The sequence below is a fragment of the Ursus maritimus genome, unplaced genomic scaffold, assembly GCF_017311325.1.
Source record: "Ursus maritimus isolate PB19 unplaced genomic scaffold, ASM1731132v1 scaffold_1, whole genome shotgun sequence".
Lineage (NCBI taxonomy): Eukaryota > Metazoa > Chordata > Mammalia > Carnivora > Ursidae > Ursus > Ursus maritimus.
The window spans coordinates 36,828,648-36,844,744 of record NW_024423343.1 but is presented as its reverse complement, the minus strand read 5'-3'; the positions used below and the strand labels follow the sequence as shown (position 1 = coordinate 36,844,744).

Genomic DNA, 16,097 nt, shown 5'->3' with positions numbered 1-16,097 from the left:
TGAAAAAGGAAAGAAAAAAAATTTTTTTAAAAAGTTGAAAGACTAAAGAATCATGGGGAAAAGCCATGAATTCTAAGTGCTCCCCTAACGTGGGAGTTTGGCAGTTCTCATTGATCGGTAAACTCGGTCTTGGCTGGATGTTCTCGCTGATCTTCTGGGGGAGGGGGCTGTTGCGCTGATTCTCAGGTGTCTTTGCCCGTTGGGATTGCTCCGCCCTTGCGCGGGGGCCGGGCTAAGTCATCTGCCCAGTTTGCTCTCCGTAGCTTTTGTTCCTTGAAGGCTTTCTGCGCAGCTTTAGTGGATGAGAATGAAAATGGCGGCCTCCTAATCTCTGGCGGCTGAGCCGAGAGCTCAGGGTCCCGCTCCTCAGTGCACCCTCAGAGAAAAGCAGTCAATCACTCCAGTCTCCCTGGTCTCTGTCCGCACTCTGTGCTCACCCGGCCTGTGACTGAGCGTTTCTATCTCAGGTATCCGACCCCATTTTGAGTCTCCAATCCCTGCAGACTCCTGTGGCACACTCCCGCACTGCTCCTCCTGGGGAGGAAGGGGGTCTCCCCGGTTCTGTCACTTGCTGGTCCCCTGCTCAGAGAGCAGTGGCCCGACGGGGCTGCAGATCATGGTTTATGGCCACCCCGAGCTGAGAGCCCACTCCTGGGCTCACTCTTTGCAGCCAGCTTCCCTGCTCTGATACCTGGGAGCTCTGCTGCCCTCAGGCACCCCCGGTCTTCCTGTGACCACGAGGATCCTGAGACCACACTGTCCCAGGGAGGGTTCCACCCCCCCACACACTTAGCCTCCTGAGCAACATCCCTTCCTGGAGCAGACTTCCAGAAGTTCCAATTTTGTGCTCCGCTGCTCTAGCATTTGCCGATAGCCCCTCCCCCCATGCTCTCTCTTCCCATTTATCACCTCAGGTTCACTTCTCTGCACCTCCTACCTTGCAGAAAGTGGTCGCTTTTCTATTTGTAGGGTTGCAACTATTCTTTACTTAGATCTCTGAGAATGATTTGATAGCTATCTAGCTGAATTCCTGGGACCAGACAAAATTAAGGTCTCCTACTTCGGCACCATCCTGGACTCCTCCCCAGTAATCTCCGTTCTTAAAGCACCCAAGTGAACTCGCATTTTAGGTAGGATTCTCTAGTTGCGCTGCAAAGTGCTTCTTGGAGGCAGAGCTTAACAGTGGAGTCGTTATCCTAGTTTCTGGGAGCAGGTTAGAGGTTGGGAGTTGTGTGAAATCTTTCCATCTAATAGAGTCTTTAGAGTGTAGTACACTAAATAGTGGGGATGTCTGGGGACTTCCAAAACTTCTGATTTATTTCTAGGGCATATCTTAATCACTCCTGTGATTTTGGCTGATTATAAACAGCCCCTTCTCCTGCTTACAATTCTAAATTAAAAATAGGTCAGCCATCAACTGGCTAAAATCCCATTTGCCTTCAGCTTTCACTAGCTAATTTATAAGTATGCCAAAAGCTTCACAACGTACCCATTCTTCCCCAGGGCTTCCTGTACAACCAAGCACTAACCTGATGGATATTGAAAGTTAGACCCGGATGTGCTGCTTTCAGTCAGAATTGCTCATTGCAGGTGTTGTCACTTGGCTATAGCCTTCTCTGTTTCTGTATCAAGTGATTTAATATAAAGTACAGAATTTCAAATCGTCACCCTTCAAAAATTCAGTCTATGATAATCTAGGTCCAGTTGAGTGAATAAACTGAGATATTGTAAGCTATTAATGCAGAGGACATATTTCATGAATGGCTTCCCTTAAAAGAAGCCTTTTTTTCTGGCAAAAAGACATTTGTATCTGTCTAGTTAGGTAAATGGATGAAGCATTTTCAGGACCGTATTTATGATCTTGAAAGTAAATTATAAAATAAGCTCTAGATAACAGCTACGTAAACAGCACAGTTTCTGGGCACCAAAAAATGAAATTTCTGGAGAAGAAAGAACCCGTGATGTCTTTGACCTTCAAAGTAGAGGAATAAGTTATGGAAAAGTGCATCTTTAACTATAGATTTTCAATTTCTCCCTAAGTAAGTTCAGGATATCTTAAAATATATAGTTTTTCAATTCTACATTCTAGTGTTACTTGTGAAATTGCCTTTATAAAGTTACAAAAATTCACCAAGTAACATACCAGTTGTGTGTTATAATACAGTAGTCCCCTCTTATCTGTGGTTTCGCTTTCTGCAGTTTGAGTTCCCTGTGGTCAACTGCGGTCTGGAAGCAGATGCTTCTCCTTCTGCTGGATCTTCAGAAGGTCAGTAGTAGCCTAACGCTGCGTCACAGCGCCTGTGTTAGTCACCTCACTTCATCTCCTTACGTAGATATTTTATCATATCACATCATCACCAGAAGGCTGCTGACAGTGCAAGAGGAGACTCCATTCACATAACTTTCATTATAGTGTATTGTTATCTTTGTTTTAGTAATTGTTGTTCATCTCTTGCTATGCCTAATTGATAAGTTAAACTTTATCATAGGTAATAGGCATAGGAAAAAACCAATATGCTATGTAGGGTTCAGTACTCTCCATGATTTCAGGCATCCACTGGAGGTGTTGGAACGTATCCCCTGCAGATAAGGGAGGACTACTCTCCTGGCTTATATTAATGTCCTATCACGTCTAGTTAAAGAGGCTAGGTCTTGGCAACAACCTCTGTTAAAATATCCTTTTTGCTTATTCACATTAATAGGAAGTTTTTTCTAAGCTTTATTCATACCCTGTCCATTTATCAGTCATTTTTCTTTGGTGGCATATTTATGTATAGTTATTTTGAACATCTGATCATAGTTAAATGTGTTAATACAATAGGATTTAAAATAACTTGTGGTGATTTAGGGGAATTAGGAGGAGAGGGAGTTTTCAAGTATTGCTTGGGGCAAGGGAAATATAGTACGGTATGTGGCAGAATGAGCTTGGTGGTAAGAACATCATGGGTGGAATGAATGAGGTTTGCTATTTCTGAATAAGATGCCAACTTGTAGGGCAAGGGTAAAGACTGAGTTTTTGTTATTATAATTAAATACCAGTTCCAGATGTACAGCAATCACTATGAGAAGAACCTGTCAGGAGAGCTCAGATTGAGCAAGGTAATAGCAAGTAGAATGTGACCATACTGACTGTCACATTTCTGGGACATTACAAAAGGCCAATATGTGAAGTGAGGTGTTAAGAGTCAGAAGGGAGGGCCTTCTTAGAAGGAGACGCCCCTCAAGGGTGTCTTTCTGGCTGTCAGGCCCTCCAAATTGAAGGCATCATTACCTCTGCCACTTCTCAGACTCCACTCATTTGCAAGATTCAAGGACTCACCAGTAATCCCAGAGCTCATTGTATAGTCACTCAGAAATAAAAATGATTACTTAGCTAGAATCAGAATGGAGTATGAAAAGCGGCCAAAGATGTGGCCTGGAAATGTAGCAGTGATGGTGAATGGGAGGACAGGTGGAGGGTGATAGGACTAGATTTCTCTTGATGTCAATGTCCTCTCAACCTACGGGAGAAGAATGTTTCATCCTGCGAGTTCCCGATTGCCTACTCTCGTCCAGTGCCTGTAACATCCTATATCTCCTGCTAAGGACCCATCTGTACCCCCTAATCCCAGGTCCTGACACAGCCGTCTGCTGCTTTTATGGTCTGAGATCCTGTGCCCTGAGCTGGCTAAGACCTTAAAGTCAGACAATTTTAAGATCTTTGTAGGTAATGGTCTACCCTGCACAAGACCAAATATATTAAAATGTAACCCCATTTCACGTTAAATGTAATTTTTACATTTAAAAATATAAATATGAACAGTTTTTTGTAATTGATTTTAAGAATTGGGCTCTCTGTTGGTCACTTAGTTTACAATTGGCTATGTTTTCTCATCAATAATCACATATTCTCTGGAATTCATTGGAATTGAGAAAAGCTAATCTACACATTATTTTCAAAATTAAGGACATTCTTGTGAGTATGAAAGGAACTAATGTTAAATTTTATATTTTATAGCTATTTAATTAAATATTTTAGTTTTGCAGTTTTCATTATTTTTACAGCCACCTAATTTTTTTAACAGGTCTCAAACCTTTTTTGGGACCCCTGAAAAGTTCATAGGTCTTCGTGTTTAGAATAATCTCTGCTTATAATTTTATCACACAAACACATGCTATTACTAGAAATATTATTTATCAATATCATTTGCTTAGGGACGCCTTCCCTGGCCTTGAATATATTAGGTTTGTCTGTTAGATGCTCTCCTCGCAAATTTTGCTTTCTGTAAGACTCTTTCTTTCCATCAACTACAATTATATAATTATTTCTATTATTATTCATCTGTCTTTCTCCTCTGCTAGCCTACTGATTCCATAAGGGCGAGGCTGCCTATTTGTTCTCTAGTCCCTAGCATGGCATCTGACTGAGAGTCAGTAAGTATTTGTTAAGTGAATGAGTGGATGAGTGAGTGAATCTGCATCCTCTCACAGGGGGTCTGTTTTGGGAGGAGGGCTTGATCCCTGTCAAAGGCGTTCAATTTTGCATTGAAAACTAAAAAGCATTCTTAAAATATATTCTCCTCCATCTTCTATTAAAGATATCTGCCTTTAATAGCATCTGTGCCCCGAGTGATACCAGCATGGCTGTCTGCAGACATGATTTGCTCTCGGTCACTCAGCAGCCGATCCTGGGTCTCTGGCTCTTCTGGAGATCCTGTGAACTACCGAATATACTTGGTAAAGTAGTGGTGAAGCTTTTTTTTAACTACATAGAAATATATTTAAATGTTTGTGGATAGTCCCATTTTAAAGATGCCCTCTCTTTAATCTGGAGTTTTCCAGGAGTAATCTCACTCACCACGCTAAAAGGAACTTTTTCAAAAACTTGAAATTAGACACAAAAAAATTGGCTTCAATTTATTGAGCACCTGACTTGGTGTCAGGAACTGTGGTAGGTACATTCCCACACGATCCACCTAATCTTCATACCACTTAATTTGTTTGTTGCTATCCCTTTCTACATACAAGTAAACTGAGCTTCAAAGTAGTTGTTCAGCATCCACAGGAGCAAGTAGCAGGGCTAGGATCTGAACTCAGTCCTGGCTCCAAAGCCCAGTCTTCTCCATTTTGCTGTGCTGCCTCACAATGTTTCTGAGCATTGCTGCTACCGTCTTGGGAACGCTGCTTTACTCCTTGTATGAGTACGATTGCCTTAGGCAGCATGTGTTGAAATGCAGTGGCTTATCCAAATAAGATTTATTATTATTATTATTTTTTGTAACGAGATCAGAGGTCAGCAGTCCTAGACTCGTGCAGCAGTTCCCAGTCTTTCATCTGTGTCCCAGGCCCCTTCTGTCTTTTTATCCCACCATCCCTGGGGCCTGCATCTTCCAGGCTATTCTGGTCACTCCACAAGAAGGCTGCTCCTCTCCACTACACACCGGTATTATCAATCCTTTTAAAACTCTGCCAACTCAGTGAAAAGAAAAATGACTTGTGCGTGTGTGTGTGTGTGTGTGTGTGTGTGTTTCGCAGTTTTTTATTATTAAGTTGAAGTCATCTTGTTTTTTGGTTATTAATGTTTTTTAAAACTACCTATTTGTGGTGTTGGCAGTTTTTTCTACTTGGCCATATATCTGTTTTTTATTAACACCTCTTTGTATATTTAGAATATTAGCCCTTTATCATTTGATCACTTTTTGATTCCAGTTTTTTGTTTACCTTTTGATGTTTTTAATGGAGTGTTTTTCTGGTGGAAGTTGTAAATATTTAGTCTTGGTATTTATATAGTTTTTTCCTTCATGGTGTCTGGGTTTTGAATTAGGCCTTAAGTATTTGATCATATATTATTTTGGTATTTTTATAGTTTTGTTTTTTACTTTTAAATCTTTTATTCATTTGGAAGATATTTTGGAATAAGGGATGAATCTGATTCATCGCAGCCTGGGTCTGTGGCGCTATCTCTTTACATAAATATGCGGGAAGAAAGGGAGAGACATACATAGATTGTCAGACTGTGGCTGTATCATAAAGTTGGACATTTAAAAAAATGGAATCTTAATTAATACTTTTGGAGGGGATTAAAAAATAAAAATTTTGACACACATGGTTTCCCAGAAGAACAAATTCAAAAGAATGATATATGGTTAAGAAGAAATATTGAGATGTTAAAACCTACTTTTTATATGTATAAACATTAGACTATGCCTCTAATCTGGGGAAGAAGAAGGAAATGTAAATAAAATATCCAAGTTTGGTGTGTTTTGGTTTTATATTAATTACTGAAGTTAAAAGACATGCTTTAAGAAATAGAAAATCACTGTACTAACATCTATTACAATGATGCGAGTGGTTCTCATTTTTGAAACTTTAACATGGGCTCACCCATGTGAGATGCCGATTCACATTTGAAAACAACTTCATCCCTGAAGATTTAGCATGCCCATTAAATTACACGTATTTAGTAGTTTTTTGCGTAACGAACAAAAGAAATTCTTATGTTGGAAAGCCTGGACTTGATTTCCCACATGTCTATCAGGTCTACTGGCTCAGGGACAGCAATGATTAACTGGGAGGGCACAGTGAACACTTGATTGAAACTCGTTGGTCCATTCAAACTTCTTTCCATGCAGGCAAGTCTTCTAATTCCCCTTACTGTTTTATTTAGTAATCCATTTTTGATGAGAAAATAAAAAAAACGTGATTTACATTTCTTATTGGTTTGCGTCATTGACATTTTATGCCTTAGTACATGCTTTGGAACATCTTTTTCAGCAACTGAGATAATGTTTTGCAGGGAAATGACTTAATAGGTGAAGGAAGTTAAAAAAAAACCCGACTTGTTCTCTGTATTACTAGAGCTGATTGTCCTTTGAATCTGCTATCTAGGTATATAACAATAAAATGTAGCAGAGGCTGTATTTGTGCAATCCTCAGTATTGCCCCATAAAGTCAGTATTACAGATAACTAAATCTCAGAGACGTTAAGCAACTAGTCTAATATTACACAGCTAGCAAAGACAGGATGCACTGAAGACAAGTAGTATCTTGTCTATCATTACTTCTCAACTATGTTCCTAGATGGTGACCTCCTTTTTAATTTGTTCCTTGTTTGTTTGTTTGTTTTTCTGTTTCATAAATAATAGGTTTCTTTTCATTCTTTTTCTTTTACTGCTAGGGAATGACCACTCACATGTCCTCCTTGAGTTTCCTCCTAATAGTCAAAAGTGTTGAGTGGATTTTCCGTTAAGTGTCTTGCCATCCTGGCAATCTCATGTTTTGTGGCCTGATGTTTTGTGAGGGAGTTGGAAAGGTTAGACATGAAGGGAGGTTTCTGAGTTTAGGTCTCTGTTAACATTGATTTGTAGACAGTTTAGTAGTGGTGAGGAAAGATCTGGCAGATTAATCGGTATTTCTGTTGGTACTTTATGGTATTATCCATTGGATTCCCTCTATAGCTTGAATGACTCCTAATTAAATGCAGGGAATAGAAAGGGACAAAGGAAATTCTTGGAAGTAGAGATACTGCTTTGAGTTGGAGAATCTAATCACTTCTCCATGATCAGTGGACTTGGAATCCAGCCAAGTTCTGAATTCTAGTTTCTCTCCTTCAAAGCTGTGCATGATTAGCTATTTGCTGTAAATTTCTGCATCTCAGTTTCCTCATCTGTGAACTGGAATAAACCCGACTGTAGGTGATTGTGGTGAGGGTGAGACAGCACATGCGAAATCCCCTGGTCTGGGAAATATGAACCACTCAGTAGTTTTAGTCTCCTTCCTTTCCTTAGGGCTTGGCATCTTTTGTTAGAAAATCTTATAGGATTTAATACAATTATTTTATAGTATTTTTAATATCCTTAAGGGTCCTTTAAACATGCTGTAAGAATTCTGGGTAGACTATGCAGGATCCTGAACTAAGTGGGTGAACAGGATAAGCTTTATCTCACCATGATACCAGGTGTCAGTCCCAAAATGAGACCCAGAACCAAGACGTTCTAAGTCATGCGTTTGCTGCTTTATAGCAAACCTCATTGAAACCTACTATTTGTGGGGTGCCTGGGTGGCTCAGTCAGTTAAGCGTCTGCCTTTGGCTCAGGTCATGAGCTCAGGGTCCTGGGATGGAGCCCCCCATTGGACTCCTTGCTCAATGGGGAGCCTGCTTCTCCCTCTGCCTGCTGTTCCCCCTGCTTGTGCTCTCTCTCGTGCTCTTATTTTCTCTCTCTCTCTGATAAATAAATAAAATATTTAAAAATTTTTTAAAAATAAATTTAACATTGATACAATATAATCTAATCAGCAGGCCATACTCCCAGTTATGTTATATAACTTCCTGTTGACATACCAGCCACCCCTCCTCTCCATCTAGGATACAGCCCGAGGTCATGTATTGCAATTAGTTATCAACAGTTCCTGTTGTCTTTCATGTCCTTTGTCTTTCATATCCTTTGTCTTTTATAACCTGGACATTTTTAAAGCTATGTAGGCCAGTTGTTTTATAGAATGTTTGGGTTCATCTAACATTTCCTAATGATTTCATTCAGGCTGTGCATTTTTTGCCAGGAGTGCCACAAATGATATTGTGTCCTTCTCAGCATATATCAGGAATCACAGGATGTTGATTTGTTCCATTACTGGTGATATTAACTTTTGATCATTTGCTTAGGGTCCAGTCAAAGTTTGACTTGACACCATAAATAAACATGTGTGCTATGTTTGGGGAATCTTGAGCCTGATGAGTGCTGCCTGCCTAGTACCTATAATACTCATATTCTGCATTCTGTAGAACCCAGAAGACTCATTTCCCAAGTTGAGCATAGGCTTACCCATGTGAGACACCGATTCACAAGAAAGTCAGGAGAGAAAGAACTTTGAACAAAGGGCAGTCATTTTGCTGAAAAGGATGTCAGCAGAAACATTTGGGTTTGGAAACTGCAAGGTCCTGAAAAAAGTTGCAGCTGTGAACTGGACAGTTGGATTCCTGGCAGTGGCCCTTGGTGCCTCAACAGGCTTGTTTTCTTGTGTAGGTTTGCACTTTGTCCTGGAAGCTTAGCATTGAGCTTGGTTCTCTTGTCCTCCTGACAACTCTGTAATTCTCCAATCAGTATTTCTTCTATTAAAACACAATTTACACACAGTAAAATGTACCTATCTTAAGTATATAGTTCAATGGGTTTTGACAATTGTTTACACTTACGTTATTTCAACCCTTTATTTGTGTTTCAACCAAATAAAGTTACAGAACATTTCATCCCCCACAGAAAGTTCCCCTGTGTGCCTTTTATAGTTGCTATATGCTGAATGTCTGTGTCTCCCAAAAGTTCAAATGTTGAAATCCTCATTCCCAGTGTGATGGTGTTGAGAGGTGGGCCTTTGGTAGTTGATTAAGTCATGAGGGTGGAGCCCTTATGAATGGGCTTTATGCCCATACAAAAGAGAGCCCTGAGAGCTCCCTTGCCTCTTCCACCATGTGAAGTTATGGCAAGAAGACAGCTATCTACTGTAGTTCAACATAGTACTAGAAGTCCTAGCCTCAGCAGACAACAAAAAGAAATAAAGGGGATCTGAATCCACAAAGAAGTAGTCAACTCTCACTCTTTACAGATGACATGATACTTTATGTGGAAACCCAAAAGACTTCACCCAAAATTTGCTAGAACTCATACAGGAATTCAGCAAACTGGCAGGATATAACAATCAATGCACAGAAATCAGTAGCATTTCTATACACTAACATGAGATAGAACAAAGATAAATTAAGGAGTTGATCCCATTTACAATTGCACCCAAAACCATAAGATACCTAGGAATAAACCTAACCAAAGAGGTAAAGGATCTCTACTATAAAACTATAGAACTCTTATGAAAGAAATTGAGGAAGACACAAAGAAATGGAAAAACATTCCATGCTCATGGCTTGGAAGAAAAATATTGTTAAAATGTCTAGGCTACTTAGAGCAATCTATACATTCAATGCAATCCCTGTCAAAATACCATCAGCATTTTTTTCACAGAACTGGAACAAGCAATCCTAAAATTTGTATGGGACCAGAAAAGAACTCAAATAGCCAAATGAATGTTGAAAAAGAAAACCAAAGCTGGTGACATCACAAATCCGGACTTCAAGCTCTATGACAAAGCTATAATCATCAAGACAGTATGGTACTGGCACAAAAACAGACACATAGATCAATGGAACAGAACAGAGAAGCCAGAAATGGACCCTCAACTCTATGGCAACTCATCTTCCACAAAGTAGGAAAGAATATCCAATGGAAAATTGACAGTCTCTTCAACAAATGGTGTTGGGAAGCTTGGCAGCCACATGCAAAAGAATGAAACTGAACCATTTTCTTACACCATACACAAAAATAGGCTCAAAATGCATGAATGACCTAAATGTGAGACAGGAATCCATCAAAATCCTGGAGGAGAATACAGGCAGCAACCGCTGCGACCTCAGGCCTAGCAACTTCTTGCTAGACACGTCTCCAAAGGCAAGGGAAACAAAGGCAAAAATGAACTGTTGGGACTTCATCAAGATAAAAAGCTTTTGCACAGCAAAGGAAACAGTCAACAAAACTGAAAGGCAACCCATAGAATGGGAGAAGATATTTGCAAATGTCTTATCAGATAAAGGGCTAGTATCCAAAATCTATAAAGAACTTATCAAACTCAACACCCAAAGAACAAATAATCTAGTCAAGAAATGGGCAAAAGACATGAACAGACATTTCTCCAAAGAACATACCCAAATGGCCAACAGACACATGGAAAAAATGCTCCATATCACTCGGCATCAGGGAAATACAAATCAAAAACCACAATGAGATACCACCTCACATCAGTCAGAATGGCTAAAATTAACAACTCAGGAAAGAAGAGATGTTGGCGAGGATGTTGAGAAAGGGGAACCCTCTTACACTGTTGGTGGGAATGCAAGCTGGTGCAGCCACTCTGAAAAACAGTATGGAGGTTCCTTAAAAAGTTGAAAATAGAGCTACCCTTTGACCCAGTGATGGCACTACTAAGTATTTATCCAAAGGACACAGACATAGTCATTCAAAGGGGCACCTGCATTCCAGTGTTTATAGCAGCAATGTCCACAATAGCCAAACTGTGGAAAGAGCCCAGGTGTCCACTGACAGATGAGTGGATAAAAAAGTGCACGCTCTCTCTCTCTCTCTCTCTCTATATATATATATAATATATATATTATTCAGCCATCAAAAAGAATGAAATCTTGACATTTGCAACTACATGGATAGCACTAGAGTGTATTCTAAGTGAAATAAGTCATTCAGAGAAAGACAAATATCAGATGATTTCACTCATGTGGCATTTAAGAAACAAAACAGAGGATCATAGGGGAAGGGAAGGAAAAGTAAAATAAGAGAAAATCAGAGAGGGAGACAAATCATAAGAGACTCTTAATTATAGGAAACAAACTGAGGGTTGCTGGTGGGGAGGTGGGGGGATGGGGTAATTGGGTGATGGGGATTAAGGAGGGACTTGATGTAATGAGCACTGGGTGTTATATGCAACTGATGAATCACTAAGTTCTACCTCTGAAACTAATAATACACTATTTGTTAATGAAATTGAATTTAAGTAAAAAAAAAAAAAAAAGACGACAGCCATCTATGAACAAGGAAGCAGGCTTTCACCGGACATTGAGTCTGCGGACATCTTGATCTTGGACTTTGAGCCTTCAGAACTGTGAGAAGGAAATTTCTATTGTTTAAAAGCCACCCAGTCTGTGGTGTTCTGTTACAGCAGCCTGAATGGACCAAGTCAACATCCCCCCCCACCCCCCGCAACTCCAGAAGAAGCCACTACTCTGATTTTCATCACTAAAGATTAGTTTCACCTTCTTGAATCTGTAAGTTTGCTCTGACCAGGTTTGGGAATTTTCAGCCACCCCATTTGCTTTCTCTAATCCTCCCCCCAGAACTCTAATGATGGGAGTATATTACATCTTTTGTTGTTTTATTATAGCCCCAAACCCTGAAGGGGCTGTTCTTTTTTTTTTTTTTTTAAGTCTATTTCTCTCTTGTTCAGATTGGGTAATTTCTATTGCTCTTTCAGTTCATAGATACTCTTTTTTTTTTTTTTTGTCCTTTCCATTCTGCTTTGAGTACCTATTCCATATGAATTCTCAGTTGATTAGTCTTTCCATACATGGGTACTCTGGGGCCCTGAGGATTTGAGAGAAGGAAATCTTTTTTAGCCTGATGCTGAAAGAGCCACAGTCCTTCCCGAAGGAATGGTGGTGAGGAGTCAAGGTAGTGAGGAAAGGCTAGGAAAAGGAGATCACTTCTCAGCTCTTCCAGAATGAAAGAAATGAAAACACATCTGGGACCTTTATATTCAAATGTATAAACACCTGCTCCTGATAAATAATTTGGCCATAGTTGTGATTTGGATTGACTATAGCTCTGCTTCCTGCTTTTATGGGTGTCTGAAGGTTCTTAAAAGCCCGTTTATCTTTTTCATTTACTTTATACTGAAGCAAATTGTTGTGACATTGATAGAGCTGCTCATCAGCTCAGAGGTGATTTCTCTGGGGAGTTGGTGTAAAATGTTGCCCATGGAAGATAACAGGGTGACATTCAATCCAAATGGGAAGGAACTAACGGGTGATCATTAAGACCTAAGACAGAAGTCCTGGAGATACTGCACCAAGGAAAATGGGAGAACTTGATACCCACATCTATGATCCTAATACTTTTTCATTATAATTTACAGGTATTAGTAATTCATATGACAGGGCCCCTAGAATTACATAGTGTTATGAAAAGAACTAAATATACAGTTGGTAGGTAATGGTTAGTCACATTTAACTCCTTAGGCATATAGAGTCCAAGTTTTGTTACTTTTTTTTTTTTTAAAGAGTAGACTCAGAGCTACTTATTTATTTTTAAGATGCTCTAGAACCACTTGGTCATTATTTATTCACTGTAACTTAAGGGTAGTTGTAGGAGTAAATGCTTATAAAATAGGTTTTGAGGGTGTAACAGCTACGTTTTTATAATAAGAAGAAATAACACTTAAAAGCAAACTGTAAAAAAAAAATGTTTAACACAAATTAAAAAAATTAAGTGATCTATCCCTGAGTTTTCCTTTAAATTAGAAATAGAAATTTCTAGCTCTGTTTTTAATACTTCAGATCTCTTCTGTATGCTGACAAAAATGACACAGGAGTCTCTTGTAGATCCTGGCACTGGAATCACTGACCTGAGAACGTTCCCTGTGTTTCATAACTCAGGGCATTTTGTGGGCTCCAGAAATAATGTTTGTTTCTACCCAAAACTCACCAATCCTTGAATATGGGACTCAGGTTCATCTCAAAATCAAAACAAAAAAATTTCTGCAAATATTGTTGATAGCAATTTCCATAGAATAATACTAAGCAAAATATTCTTCAGTTTGTTTATACTTATAAAGGTAATGCTTCTGCATGGTAGAAGTGGAGTAATTCCATGTTGATCTTACCAACACTTCATGGAGATTGTCCTGGTTTAGTTACACTATATATTTGATAACATGTAATACATTATCTGTCATATGTACAAAACATATTATGAGCATTTGTGTTAAAAGAAAAAACGATAGCCCAATAACAAATGACATTTTATTATTCAAATGATCTTATAATGTCAACACCAATGCTAATAAAAATAGATAATAGGCATCAATGGCAAAGTCGGTTGTGTTTCACTTGAAGATTCCCACATTTCAAAGTAAGCCTTTGATAGATAGATGAAAATCCTCTATTATGTAGAGTTTTAATCTTTACCTATTAAACGCTGGGTAAGGCAAAGCCATCCCTATTAGCAGAGCAAGAAAAGCAGAAATGGAAAAGATCAGTCTCCATACACATGGAGCTATGAGTAGTACCTTTCTATTCTTGCAATTTAAAGTGAAGAAAATTCTTTCATTTTACTAAGGTTTTTGAATGTTGAGATTGTGGGTTCTTTTCATATTGAATTTTGAGGGATGCTCCTTAGCTCTATTTCTAGGCTATTTGAAGCAATAAAGTTTAAGCTCGATGAGTCAGGATGGGGTTGGTAACATGGTGACCCTTTCTTTAAAAGCAAAGACATACAAAAAGGATGTTTCTGAAGAATATTTTAACAAACAGGAGCTTGCTTTGTATATACATGTCATTAAAAAAGACAAAATTTGGATTAATTGTTATATTCAGGAAATAGGTATTTCATTAATTTGCCCTTTACATGTATGTGAAAGAGAAGAATTTAAAGAGAGAGAGATTCCTTTTTACCTTAAGTAAGATTCTGACTTTCTGAGAACTTTCTAATTAGGCAAAATACTGGTTGATATATTTAGTCTTCTCACCAGGAACTGAAAAAAAAGTACATCTTGTACATTCATGAGAAACTGAAGTAGATTATTGGTTAATAACCTAATGAAACATCTGTTTAAACAGATGTTTTAGTTGAGAGAAGTGTAAACATGATTCTAAATTTACAAATATGTTGGTTATTCTTCCTTGTCTGGGCGGTTGAGCCAAAGTTTATGCAGATTAGAGGAAAGCCTGAGTCTGGAAAAATTCAAAGTATTAACATAAATGCAGATAAAGTAATGCAATAAAGTCAGTTGGCAATTATTTTAATAATTATTTACAGGGCCTTCTGTTGCTTTACTTCATTGCTCACATACAAGTGACTTGAGTTACTCCGTCTTCCTGGTCAAACGGTCCGTCGTCTAATTCCCGTAGGACACTGTCACTGCTGCTCAACCCGGAGAAGCTGCTGTACTGCGTGGGCCGCCTCTCCTTCGTCCAACACTCTCTCGAAGGAGAGAGCAGGCGCTCCTCAGTCAGGTTTCTGCTCTCTGCCGGTTGTGATGTGGCTGTGTCCAATCCAATGCTCCTGCTGGTGACTTTGTTCCTGTCCTCACCTCTTATATGCCGGCTGGCTTTCCTCTGAAACACAAGAGATTGGCAACCAGGAGTTAAAAAGATGGGTGCTTTCCTGTCCTTCTGACCTACCATAGACTGTATTCTGTCCGAAATGTCCTTTCCCTGCTTCTCTTCAAAATCCTGCTCAAGTTCAAGGACAAGCTCGGAGCCACCCTTCACATTCCCTCCGCCCCCCCAGGGAAGAATGAGCTCCCTCTCTGTTTCACAGCCCTTAGTCGCTTCTTAGCTCATCCTTCTCCTCATTGACAGGTTGGTTGTGTACATGTCTGGGCTCTCAGTGGTATCTCAAGAGAGAATCTTGTTGAGATCATACTTTGGGGAACAAAGTAGGGTAGAAATACATTACAGGTTCCATTTTTCTTCTTGGTGTTAGTCGGGATCCAGACAGCAGAAAAAGTGCTTCACCGGCCACCTTACACCCATTTCACGTAGGAATAGACTGCACAGAGGAGTCACAAATAATTCTGACCGTGTTTATATTGAAAGAATGGCTGGAGTGTGTTCCTGGGTCAAGCAGACCACTCTCCTTGTCCTGCTACGGACCGTTTCCGCCTGACAAAGTCGGAATGCTCAGAGACTGGAGCAGCGCCTTCTGCAGACTCTCTGATAAACTGTGGATGTTTTTGCTGTGAAATACTTACTGAGGGCTGACAATGTCCTTGGTGCAGTTCAGAGTAAAGAGGACATGGTCTTTGCCAAGGTAACAAGTCAAATAAGGTATATAAATCAATAAAAGGAAATCTCGGAGAAAATGGTAGCAACTCAACAGGTGGATGTTCAGACTCCTGAGGAGATTTCCCTACAAGGGCATCTTTAATACTGATAACGTGACATTTTAGAATATGATCCCATACTCTTAGGTACAAAAATCTGAACAAGGATAAACAAAAAATGATAAAGATAAAATTTAAAAAGATAAACAAAAAAGTACAATAATTTCCCAATTTACAGAGAGTTTATTTCTTGGAAGTTCGTTTATATGTTAGTTAGGAACTAGGATTGTATTTTCCTAAATGCAAGAGCTACAATGATAAAACTTAGAAAAAAAAATGTAGAGATCAGATGCCCAGGCTGGTCTTATAAAAGTTTGTTAACCCATAGGTCTGTTGAACTGTAGTATATAAAATACAGGAGTATTTTCTATTAGCTTTCATGGCAAATACACAAAGCAAACAAA

The 16,097-nt window shown here is 39.2% G+C and overlaps 1 protein-coding gene across 1 annotated transcript in view; it reads right to left on the bottom strand.

The window, feature by feature from the left end:
• Window positions 1-13,591: 13,591 nt before the first annotated feature.
• The window catches only part of RFTN2 (raftlin family member 2), a 66,399-nt gene continuing 63,893 nt past the window's right edge, over window positions 13,592-16,097 (bottom strand). Inside the window, exon 9 of the mRNA XM_008687312.2 lies at window positions 13,592-14,923. Within this exon, the coding sequence (XP_008685534.1) occupies window positions 14,651-14,923 (273 nt within the window). The 3' untranslated portion in view covers window positions 13,592-14,650. The remainder of the gene's footprint in view (window positions 14,924-16,097) is intronic.